Genomic DNA, 12,324 nt, shown 5'->3' with positions numbered 1-12,324 from the left:
CTGACGTACACGGCAACAATCAAGAACGAGATGCGCTTCGAGCTCGCCATGGACCACGTCGGTGTCGGCATGTCGTTCCGTCAAACGGCTGCTGCCATCGATCATGCCAGGATCCGCACCAACACGCCGAAGCTGCAGGGCATGAACGACCTCATCGTCGCACAGTCAGTCCGTGTTCTGGTGGCCGTCGGGCTGCAGATGATCGCCAGGATAATCGACGATCCATCGGTGTGGGCCTTCTCTCTGGCTGGCGACGGCAGTACTCACCGCGGCCAGTCGTTCTTCGACCTGCGCACCCGCGTTTGTTACCGCGGCTTCCTCGTCAATCTGCACCTGGTCGCGATCCCTATGTTCGAGCGTCACACTGCTCAGAACATCTTCCGCATGCTCGTCAAGTTCCTCGACGCGCTGTACCCCAACTGGCGCGCCAAGCTGATCGGCTTTTCATCGGACGGCGAGAATACGATGACTGGGCGTCATGGGGGGCTGGTGACGCTCATTGTGAAGGAGGCCGAGAACGACGTCATTCGAATCTGGTGTCCGCCTCATCAGATCGATATTGTGGTCAAGAAATCCGCCGAGTGCGTCTTCGATGGCAGCTGGGTGAAGATCGTGTACGACTTTTCGGTGTACCTCCGCGCCCAAAACAACCTGATCATCAAGATGAAGGTCAAGTGCCCCAGGAAGGCTAACCGATGGGCCAATCTCGCGAACGTGCTCAAGTTCTACAAGCAGTACCGCCGAGCATTGATCGAGTACACTACTGAGAACAACCCCGCGAAGCTGCCCACCGCCGATTGGTGGGTTCTTACCTACGCGCTCGCGTCCGCCATCGACGCCATCAACGTCACTATCGCCCAGCTGCAGAGCCAGTTGCTGCTCATCGCGCAGCAGGAGGAGCAGATTCAGTCGCTTATCGGGTCGCTCACCGTTTTGTTCAGTGTTGAGATTGTTGATGGCGTCAACAATCATGATGAGGCGTACGTGTCGTATCATGATCAGTCGATGCACATCGCGTCTGCCGCGATCATTGCCCACATTGAGGACCAGGGATCGTTTGCGCAGGAGAGCTACGAGGGTCTCAATGAGGTCGACAAGACAAGTATCGTCAAGGAGATCTCGATATATGCGATGACGCTGATCGCGGGTCTCAACGACGTCAAAGCAGAGCGTAACGACGCCAATCGAGCTCTCGACCAGGATGCGGCGCCCGTGATGCCCGCTCAGCTCGTGAAGATGCGTCCTGGTGTGTTCGTGAAGGACGCGCTGCCAGTGCGTCGCGTGCATGTTACGAAATTCTGGTCAGCTGTGAAGGTCGACATGGTCGAGGAGGAGCATCGCCAACTGGTCAAGCTCTACAAGGAGGACACGATCATTCACGACGCCATCAACAAGCACACCAACACGACGACATTCAACGACGCGTGGGATGTGCTGCCGAGTGGTTTCGACAACCTCCGCGCTTTCAGCGGCGGGTTGGCATCGGTGCTCGCCAACACGACGGCGGTCAAGTCGGACTTCTCGATACTCAAGTGGAAACTCGACGAGTTCCGCAGTTCTATGATGCATCTGTCCCTTGAGGGCATCTTCCAGACAAAGCAGCGTCGCCTCCTGGTGTCGTTGCTTCGTTAGCGAGCGTAAATCAATGAAACAATGGGGCTCTATAGATGATCTACATTTATTCTACAAACTAATCCTGGCGGTGTCTACAAACTAAGCTAGTCTGTATAGTTTGTAGATATGCACAGTTTTAGGAGGCCTGGTCTATACGCATGTGCAGAATGTGTGTGTGTGTGCGCGTGTGTGTGTGGGGAGCGGTGGTGTAGCGGTTAGCGTGCTGCACTATGAACCCAGCGACCCGGGTTCGATTCCCGCTCACGGCCAACACCAGTGACGATTATCTGAACCGGTCCTGGGCCTCCCCTAGGTCGACTCAGCTTCAAATGAGTACCTGGTGCGGTGTGTAAATATTGCCACTGGGGAGACAAAGGCGGTCGCGCGTGGTGCTCGCCACCCACCCCCTCGTGTATCGTTCCGGCCTTCATAGGTACTCGCTAACAGCACTTGCCCCTACAGTCTGTTAAGGCTATATGGGGGATCTTTGTCTTTGTACTTCCACTCGCACATAGGGGTGAGCGGTAGTGCAAGTGGTAAGTGCACTGTGATATGAACGCGGCGATCCGAGTTCGATTCCTGCTCGCAGATATCAGTGGAGAATATCTGAACCGGTCCCGGGCCTCCCTTAGGTCGACTCAGCTTCAAATGAGTACCTGGTGCGGTGTGTGAACATTGCCACTTATTGGGTGCTCGCTAAGAGCGCTTGCACCTGAAGACTACCTTGGGGGAGGGGAGGGGTCCTTCGTTTTTGTCTCCAGCCATACGCAAATGAGCAAATGATAACAAATGTGGTCTTGTTGGAACCCGGACGACTGCCGGAAGGATGAAAGCAAGGTTTCAACGATTGACCCCTTCCCAGAATTCAATGACAGGTCACAATTTGGGGTCAAGATTGGATTTGCGAATCGCTGTGTTTATTGCCGTTGCGGCGAACATAAAATCCATAGCGGTATGAATCTCTAGAAGCCTTCGTGGTGTGAATCTTTTGACTCTCTCGATGTATCATGTTACTCGTGCTGTCCTGAAATATACGTGCAATTTTATTACGATTGATAGACTCACCCACACCATACGAATGTGGAATTTACACCGCTGGCTCAGGACTGGAAGTAGGAAACGGGTAACAACCTTCATGCCCGCCTCTGCCTGACCATTTCCACATCGCTGAATTTTTCCCATCATACGTAAGAAAAAACATAATGGTGTGAGTCTTACAGGCTTTGTGCAAGCACAAATCAACCACTTTTATATATCGTTCGCCTCTTCGCCACCTCAATGTATTCAAAGTGTGCTACCGGGCCCCATGTGATGCGATGGAGAATCCATTCGGAAGTCTCATAGAGCAGTCATCCTATGTACCAGTGCTGTGGAAGAGATTTTCAGCACAACAGAAGCATCCTTTTTTGTGTCCTGCACACGAGAGGTATCGCATCGCACGTGCGCATACACTCCGCTTTGAAATTAACGCGTGAGAGTCAAACACCATATTTATCCAAATTGAGTGAAAAAACTTAATTCAATGCGAGAAGCTATTTGTTGCAACCATTGGCGACCGGGCTGAGACTATCACTTGAGAGCCGGGTTTAAGTCAGTGGTGGCAGAAACCTGAATTCACCGGTGCCAGTTTGGCACCCCGAGCAATGCGCCACCGTGGCCACCTCAACAACGGTCGACCCCACCCACAACAGCGCCAGCGTCAGAACCATTCACGCACCCAATATGCGTTTCGGTAAGAGTTGAGCACCGTGCGAATTCATTTTCATTGGCCATCTTGCACGGTGGTTCTTTTTAAACGCTGCACTCGAAAATTTTTAAAAGGTTTTTTTTTATCGCTTGAAAAAAGGAGAAATTCTGATTGTAAAAGTTAATGAGGGAAATCCACACTTTGATAATGGAGATTTAAGCGTTAATTAATGAAATTCTCCAGCTGAATTGTGTCCCGTGAAAAAGGGGGTGGGGGGTGTGGTGGAAATTATGAAAAAGGCACGATTAAAATATATAAGAACATATCATTGCGTCAGTGACAGCTGCCTGGAAATAAAAATGCAACCTTTTTAAAATGTCACAATGTTTGGAAAGAGGTGGAGGTTTCTTCATGCATGAACGCAAATTAACAGCGCGCTCACTCTCACGTGGAGATCAACGACATTTTACTAATTCTCAGCGTAATTTTTTTTACACAATTTTTTTAATTCACGCGTTTTATTCTGTTGCCGATTGCAAATCTTTTACGGGAGCGACAGCTCAAGGGCAAACAAAACGTCACATCCGGAACTTCCTGGCTTCGTTTCACATCCGGCAACGGCCCTGGAAGATGGCACAGATGGTATCACGGATCTTTTTTTAATGAACAAAACTGTTGTTGTTGTTGCAGCTTTGTTGTTGCCCCCATAACGGGCAGTGGTGGCGATGCACGCCTGTAATCCAGCACTGTGGAGGTGAGGTTTGGTGGATCGCACAAATGTTGGAACCCGCATTTCCCACGCCGTGGCTTGTCAGGAGAAAGTGTTAAAGCAAAGCTTGGACTGGCATCATCTGTCTTGTTTTGTATGGGATAGTGTTGCCCCCCCTCACACATGTGGGGTTTCTCTGGGTGCGCCAACTTCCTCCCACATTTGTAAACACTCATGGTTTGTCTGGGAAGATCTTGATATATACAGGACTGCAGAGCTTGGGCAATTGTTGGCACCGGCTGCTGCCTTCCCACTTCTGTGTGGCTCCTCAGCAATTATGAAATGCAATTTGCATGAACCACCGCTATAAATAAAACCAAATATGACTATTATTAGCCACTGAAATGTCATGAAAATTACATTTACATTAAAACTCTCACTCACAGCAGTGTAACATCACACTGACATTGCAGAAGTATTCCTGGCTTCCCTTCAATTGCCAAAGTATCTCCACAGTTGTCGTATAGTTGAAGTTGAACAAAATGAAAAAAAATCACTGAAAATGATGAGTGTTTTTTGCACAGTACTTGGTGACTACAGCTGAGAATCTGGTTTAACCATGGGTGGATTCGAACCCGGGGTCCCAGCAAGGCCATTATGAGCCACCCGGCTGTCTTCATTAGCCCTCTACCCGACACTAGATGGAACCCTTTCATCTTCCCGTTGTGACTATTTTCGGCTGAACTGGGCCAGGTTGATTTACACGTTAAGTGAAAACTAAACTAGTTATACAACAGCTTCGATATGTCACAAGTTACCGAGCCGAGACCATCATTTAGCTAACTATGGTGATGCACGCCTGTGATGCAAGGCTTTGGGGAGGGCAAGAGTTTGCACGCAGATTTCTGAAACTCATAAACGCCGCTGGAGCTTATATTCTTGGTTCTTTCGGTAGAGGGAAATAATACAATAATAAAAAATATAAAACAATAAAAATTCTCACGACGTTTCGACTGCAACACAAGCAATCATCATCAGGTGTGAAATCCTCAGCAAGATTTTTTTTTAAGTGGCGGTTTTTCCTAACGTCAGGACCACGGACAGCGATTTGGCAGTTGGCCAGATGGACGAGTCCATCTATGTTCGGAAAAGAGGAGGGGGGAGAAGTGGCCAGGGGTTAATAGTGCAGCATCCGTGCAGACCTTGAATGAGTCCTCTAGTGTTTGCGTGCAAAGAGGGCTTCCCCAGCTATTCCTCCAGGCTTCTCCCACCCAAGAAAGAAAACGTATCTCAAGTCAGAGACCTCCTGAAAAAAAGTGTCTAGAGACTTGTGAAGACTTCCCTGGATACATATTTGCCACTATAAATGTCACTATTGAGAATTTGATTCAATCACAGACGGGATTCAAACCCATACATCCCTAACCCTGTAGTGGAAATTCCACATTGCTCTGGTGGAGTGGGGGGCAGTCTTTTCATTGTATAATAATTGCTGATTTCCTGCAAAGAAAAATATTGCATTGATCCTGAAGAGATAATTGTGATCATTTTCTGAGACGACCAGTGACTAGAATATAATTTTCAAAATAAACATGTTTAAATACATTCTGACAAATTTATGCATGGACATGTGCAACAACAAAAAAAACTGAATACGTTGGATACCAATGAATGAATGATTGAAATCCCCTCATATGTTATGCCAATGCATTGAGTCAACTCTGGGCAGACATCTAAGCATGCAAAACATATAATAATCCATTTATCCGCGTGTGACGGCCTCACTTTCATGTGCTAATCCGTCTCAGACAAAACAAAACAAATCCCTCTAAACCAAAATCCAAAAAGCTGGCTCTTGTTAAAACAAGGCGCGTAAATGGATAAATATAAACTATTCTTGAAACGTAAAATCCACGGGTCATACTCGGAAGCTGTCGACTGACAGAATAGGGTTTTGTTGGGCGTTCTGTTCATATCGTTCTGCATGTGCTCACAATTCAGAAGATACACGTTGTCCCAAATGTTCAGGACACATCAGGTTCTGCAATTAATTTTAACACTAGCATAATTTGTTTTCGTTTTTTGTGCGTGAATATTTGATCTGTTATCGTGATAAATATCTTTTTCTTCTCCCTTGTCAGATGACAATTACATGCGTCGATCAAGCACTCTGAATGAATCCAGACGAAACGTAATTGAGGAATGTTCAAAGAGTGCACGTGTAATCTCAACAACAAAGAAGCCGCAAATTCAATACGAAAATTTATCCATGCAAGCGTTGATGTTGACGGAAGTGAGTATGAACATCCGTTAAAATAAACGAAATCGCCCTCGTTGATTTGTTAAGATAAATATAACCCCATGTGTCCTGCGTTTTTGGGCCACCCCTGTATATTTGTGTTGTTTTCCCCTCCTCAAGGCTGCCTTGACAGCAGATGGGCGGACCTCCCAGTCTTCGTTGTTGCCTGCGGTAGAGCTTGGGCAGGCGCCGTGCGATGTGCTCTCGCCCGCTTTACCGCGACTATCAGTCCATCAGCTCTGCGTGCCCCCCTCCACTACGCGCTGAAATCATTGCGTGGAGGCTAGAGGGCACAGGCTCTGTGTGTGTTTGTGTAGAAGGCTATGCGGGGGTGGGGAAAGCTTTGTTTGCTCGCTGCTGTTAGATAAAAAGAGCGATGTGACGGCTTTGTTGTTGTTATTGTGAGCACGGCATCGGGACAGCTACCGGCACAATCAGTGCGAAGAGGCTCGCGGGCGGGCACAGCGCGGTGACTGCAGCGTAGTAGCCGCACTGCGTCCCGCGATTATTTTGCAAGGGGGTCCTTGTGTCAGGATGTTCTGAGGATTCAGTTTTTTGCTTCGTGAATTCTTTGCAGGTCGGGGGGAGGAATTCCCCTCCGGAGTACCCAGGGAAAACCCACGCGCACAAAGGGGAGAGAGAACGCGACATAAATTTCGCAGACAGCCGAGGAATCGCGTTGCAGTCGTCCCTGACACTTCCTGTCAGCCGCACAGAGAATGGAGGTGTCACGCAACACACACAATGATCTGTGCGCCATTCACCAATCCCACTTACAAGGTGCTGGATTACGGCACCCGTGCCATGCTAGGTGCACTTCGTAGCTATTGGGACAGGCTCATTCGTGTGTGTGTGTGTGTACATACATGCGTAAGCATGTGAATATGCACAAATGTAAAACAAAGACAAAGTCAACCCTCCCCTCAAGGCTTAGGGGCCGTCCATAAATGACGTCACGCGATTTTGGACGATTTTTGCCCCCCCCCCCCCCCCCCATCGTCACGCGGCGTCAGACCCCCACACAAATGTGACGTCACAAAGCTCTGCCCCCCCCCCCCCAAAACAAAACATGCTTCAAATCACTTTAAACTATTGTCATTGTAGTGCGTATTTAATGTGCCGCTGCACTCTGATGTTGTAGGAGAAAACATTTATTAAAAAGTCTATTCAATTAAGTAGAACGTGTTGTCTATACTTATTAAAAGTGGCGAATTTTGATGTGACGTCACATTTCTCAAACCCCCCCCCACCCCTCGTTACACATCGTCACAAATTTCTGACCACCCCCACCCCCAGGTGCGTGACGTCATTTATGGACGGCCCCTTAACAGAGACTGTTGGTGCAAGTGCTGTTAGCGAGCACCTACGAAAGGTGGGAATGGCACACAAGTGGTGGGTGGGCAGTCCCATATACCAAGATAAAGAACCCCATATAGCCATACAGACTGTTGGGGCAAGTGTTGTTAGTGGGCAACTTCACACATCTACACACAGTCACAGGGACATAAATACACACGCACATGCGCGCTCACATGTGAACATATACACAGATACAAATAAAACACAACGGTCTACCATACAGTGTTTGTCGTGTGTTGAGGCAAGTGCTGTGACCACATATAGTATGTTGAACTTCTTTCTCACCGTATGTAGCCAGCCATTTTAATCGGAGGCTGGCAGGGAGCAAGCATAGCTGATACAACCATGCCCAGCCGCCTTTGTCTCCCCAGTGCCGATATTTACACACCAGACGCAAGGCACTCTTTTTCAAGGCTGAGTCGACTCACGGCCAGCTCTGATACCCACTCGCCACCGATGAAAGAACGGCCCGGCCACGAAATCAAACTCAGACCACTCACACACATGGACGCAGCTGCAAAGCCACGCTTGCGCTGGGCCTCACCGGCAATGGAGCGGAGTTCTTTAAGCTTGTCGTGTCCGTCATCCAGGTTATAGGGGGAGCACTGCTCCCCATCAGACTCAGACTTGTTTGCATCGCCCTGTGATTCAGAGATGAGAGAGAGTAAAGATTTTTGAATATGTATTTTAATTATATTTTAATAGGAGCTTGGTACAGAGCACAAATCGTGACGTGAGGCGGAGGGGGCACAGACAGACACGGATTTAACCTGCACACAGGCATAAGACAAAGATGCCCCATATAGCCTCAACAGATGTCTGCGGCAGGTGCTGTCAGCGAGCACCAATGAAGGCCAGCGTAGCACACGAGGGGATGGGTGGCCAGCACCACGCCCAGCTGCCTTTGTCTCCCGAGTGGAAATGTTTAGACATCACACCAGGTACGTATATGAGGGTTGGTCGACCGAGGGGAGGCCCAGGACCGGTTGAGATATTCATCACTCGTGTCGACCGTGCGCAGATCGAACTCGGGTCCGTCGAGTTTGTAGCGTAGCGTGCTAACTGCTACACTCCCGCTCCCCGCAATATATACACACACACGCTCACACACAAATGCCATGAAAAGAAATACGCTATTTCTGTACTCGAGTGGACTCCACTGTATTGCGTTGGTCTTATTTTAACAACACCACACTTTAATTAAGAAAGTACAGGCTGTTTAAAAAGATGGACGCAATTTCAAAGCAGTATATTTCCCGATGGCAACATGTCACAATTACACAAAAGTTACAAACGGTTTAATGTGTTATCAAGTTTTACTAACCATTTTATAAATGCTTTACGTGCCCTCCACCTGCTGTACGGACAACATCGAGACGATAGTTGATTTCGTCTCAAACGCCTCTCTTCTCACGTTTCCCTCTGAGGTGCGTGGTCGCCCCGTGCTCTTCCCCTTACACAAACAGCCTGTTCCCTCAAATTGTCGGTACCAACGACGAATGCTCTTTGACATTAGCGGATCAATGCCAAAACGCTGTTGAAACGCACGCTGCACCGCAATTACGGATTCAGTCTTGCTGAACTTCAGAACGCAAAACGCCTTATGTTGCTGGGTCACCATCTTGCGAATGACTGAGGTTAGGGGCTGTTTGTGCGTTGGGAGACGCATCTATTGGTAATCATTTGAAACTATATGCCCCGCCCTTTCAAGTGGTAAGAGTTTCATTCATGTGCGGTTCGTGGTTGCAGAAATATAGCGATTTAAAATCGGGTCCATCTTTTTTACCACTCTGTATTTTGCTTTAAAGGAATACAAAACACTGCCAATGCAATGCACCAAGCCAATGTCAAAAAAGGACCTTGGGCTTAAATAGGCATCGCTCATCTCTCTGATGATTTGCAGCCGATTGTATAAATTCTACATTCATATGGCATGGTCTAATCAGGGCCTAGTCACTTTAATACAACAGCACGTACGCTTGGATTCCCTGCACCAATTACCAACCAGTGATGATGCTAATCGTGCTATCGTGCTGTTGCTGCTGTCGACGATGAACATGTTGACGATGATGATCTACAGTATTAGAGTAATCTGAAAAAGAAGTATGATGACAATGATTATGATGCTGCTGCTGCTGCTGATAATAAAACTTGTTTCTACAGTTGCCGTTAATAAAGACCACAATGAAGACGATGAAACAAATTGCAGATGATCATGACGATGCTAACACCACTTCTGCTGATGACGATGCTACGATGTTCCACTCCTGATGCTCCTCCTGACAATGATATTTACATCAACAACAACAATGGAGGCGAAGACCACGATGACAATGATGACAACGATGCCGTGGGCGAATTAACCTTGGCCGGGATGTGAACTCAGCAAACTCACGCTCGAGAGCCACGGAGGCATCCACGCGCGGCAGACTCAGCGGGGAGGGGAGCGGCGGAGGTTGGCAGGGGCGCACGGAACCACGGTTATCCATCGATCGCGCGCGCGACAAGAAGTTTACAAACCTTCGAAGGAAGCATTGATTTGCGCCGACCTCTACAATGGCAGGAGCAATCTCGAATTTCATCAATCCATTTCACGCCGAGTGGCTGCATACGCGCCCTCTCGGCATGAGCGCTCCTTGTGACAACGATGCCGTGCGACGCTCACCGCTCACGCTGTCACGGCAAGAGGTGAGCCGCATGCGGCGGTCTTTGCGGGCAACGGAGTCGCTCGTGGAAGAGGGGAAAATGGGCGAGCGGGGGGGGGGGGAGCTCTTGAGAACTAAAGGGTAGCTCAGTAAAAAGATAAATAAATACATCTTATGCTTTTGTCAACTAGCGTGAGAACGTGTCATGACCGGTATTTCCGCGGGTTGTTGAGCCGGCAGATATTTTGACCGCGAACGCGTCTGGAGTGGAGGCGCATTGTTTGGAGCGAATTACCTCCGCCTGGAATCCCTCCACCAGGATGGCCACCAGGAGGTTGAAGAGGACGTAGTTTCCAAAGGTCATGAGCGCAATGAAGTAGAGCGCGGCCCAGGGAGACGAGGAGGCCATGCCGTGGTACAGGACCACGTTCCAGTCCTCCTGTGTCAGGATCTGGGAGTTGGGGAGCACACGGCCCCAGAGTGGTAAGAACAAGGCCCACGGTGTGGTGATGTCGTGTGACCTTCACAGTTAACGTTCTCGCTCGGTCTCGCGCACACGGTCATTCATTCTTTCGACCACACCGCCAGACTGCACGGATTCCACCTTCCACAGAAGGGTCATCTACAGAAGGTCATCCTCGCGTCGGCTTTTAGCTCATCGTCGAACAAAGACGGTCACTGCATTTCTCGCTTTCAGATGCACTTCTGCGGCCGTCTGGAACTCTCATCCTGCCGATATTAGGAAACCATCGGAGCTATGCACTTTTAAATCTTTGGAACTGATTTTAGTGTTTAGTTTGTTGTCCTTCCCCCACATCTCCAATGAGCACAGTTGGCTATGCATGGTGCAAAAGAAGTTCAACATACATACATTGAGGAGCACTTAACTGTATCACCACAAAGCATGGAAGATGCAGTGGACATCAAATACACACGTGGCAAATTAAATCGTATCTCCTGTGTCCGACTTTGGCTACAAAAACCAGATCATGGACCATGCAACATTGCACTGACTCAAATATACATTTGAAGGCCATGGGTGCGTGAGTGAGTGGGTGAGTGGGTGGGTTGGTGAGTGGGTGAGTGAGTGAGTGAGTGGATGAGTGGGTAGGCGAGTGGGTGGGTTGGTGGTTTGGTGAGTGTGTGAGTGGATGAGTGGGTAAGTGAGTGGGTGGGTTGGTGAGTGGGTGAGTGGATGAGTGGGTAGGTGAGTGGGTGGGTTGGTGGTTTGGTGAGTGTGTGAGTGGATGAGTGGGTAAGTGAGTGGGTGGGTTGGTGAGTGGGTGAGTGGATGAGTGGGTAGGCGAGTGGGTGGGTTGGTGGTTTGGTGAGTGGGTGAGTGGATGAGTGGGTAAGTGAGTGGGTGGGTTGGTGAGTGGGTGAGTGGATGAGTGGGTAGGTGAGTGGGTGGGTTGGTGAGTGTATTCATGTGCCAGGGTGAAGCGGTGGCTCAGTGGTCAGCGCGATAACTCGAGTTAATTTCCATGCCACGGCTAACATCAGTAGCCAATGATATCTGAACTAGTCCTGGCTCCTCCCCACACCTTCACCAACCCGCACTGACCATCGTAGCGAAGTATGGTCAAACAACCCCCACTTCTCATATGGTGTGGGGATGATGCATATGACTGTAGATTGACAAAGGGCTTCGACTTATCATTTGTTTCAACACCCTCCCTTTCCCAGTATTATTTTGTACAGCATATTGAGATGAGGTTACGTTGAGATTCTAGACAAATCCGATTTGCATTGTATTCCAATTGCTCATTGAAGCAAACCATTAATAATAATTAAAGGCCCTCCAGAAGAAGTATCTTGATATTCAATTAAGCTTTCCTAGTAAAATAATCATCTTTTGTTGTTGTTGTTATTATTTTAACCAGAACAATCCCTGTGGGATGAAAACAGAATCCCGGGGCAACTGACAGAGGCAACTGCACGAGAAATGCAAACAACTAAAAATCTTTAAAAAAGTGAGCTTATTGAAATCCTAAAAACGCTGTTAATTTGT

General features: G+C 48.6%; 1 protein-coding gene across 1 annotated transcript in view; it reads right to left on the bottom strand.

Annotated features, from left to right (window-relative positions):
* LOC144721291 (voltage-dependent T-type calcium channel subunit alpha-1H-like) overlaps positions 1-12,324 on the bottom strand; it is a 270,667-nt gene that overhangs the window by 40,851 nt on the left and 217,492 nt on the right. Inside the window, exons 13-14 of the mRNA XM_078598797.1 lie at positions 10,609-10,764; positions 8,213-8,309 (exon numbers count right to left, since the gene is read on the bottom strand). Of these exons, the coding sequence (XP_078454923.1) occupies positions 8,213-8,309; positions 10,609-10,764 (253 nt within the window). The remainder of the gene's footprint in view (positions 1-8,212; positions 8,310-10,608; positions 10,765-12,324) is intronic.

This window comes from Lampetra planeri, chromosome 1 (genome assembly GCF_965212315.1).
Source record: "Lampetra planeri chromosome 1, kcLamPlan1.2.h2, whole genome shotgun sequence".
Taxonomy (NCBI): Eukaryota; Metazoa; Chordata; class Hyperoartia; order Petromyzontiformes; family Petromyzontidae; genus Lampetra; species Lampetra planeri.
This window is presented reverse-complemented; position numbering and strand designations above follow the sequence as displayed.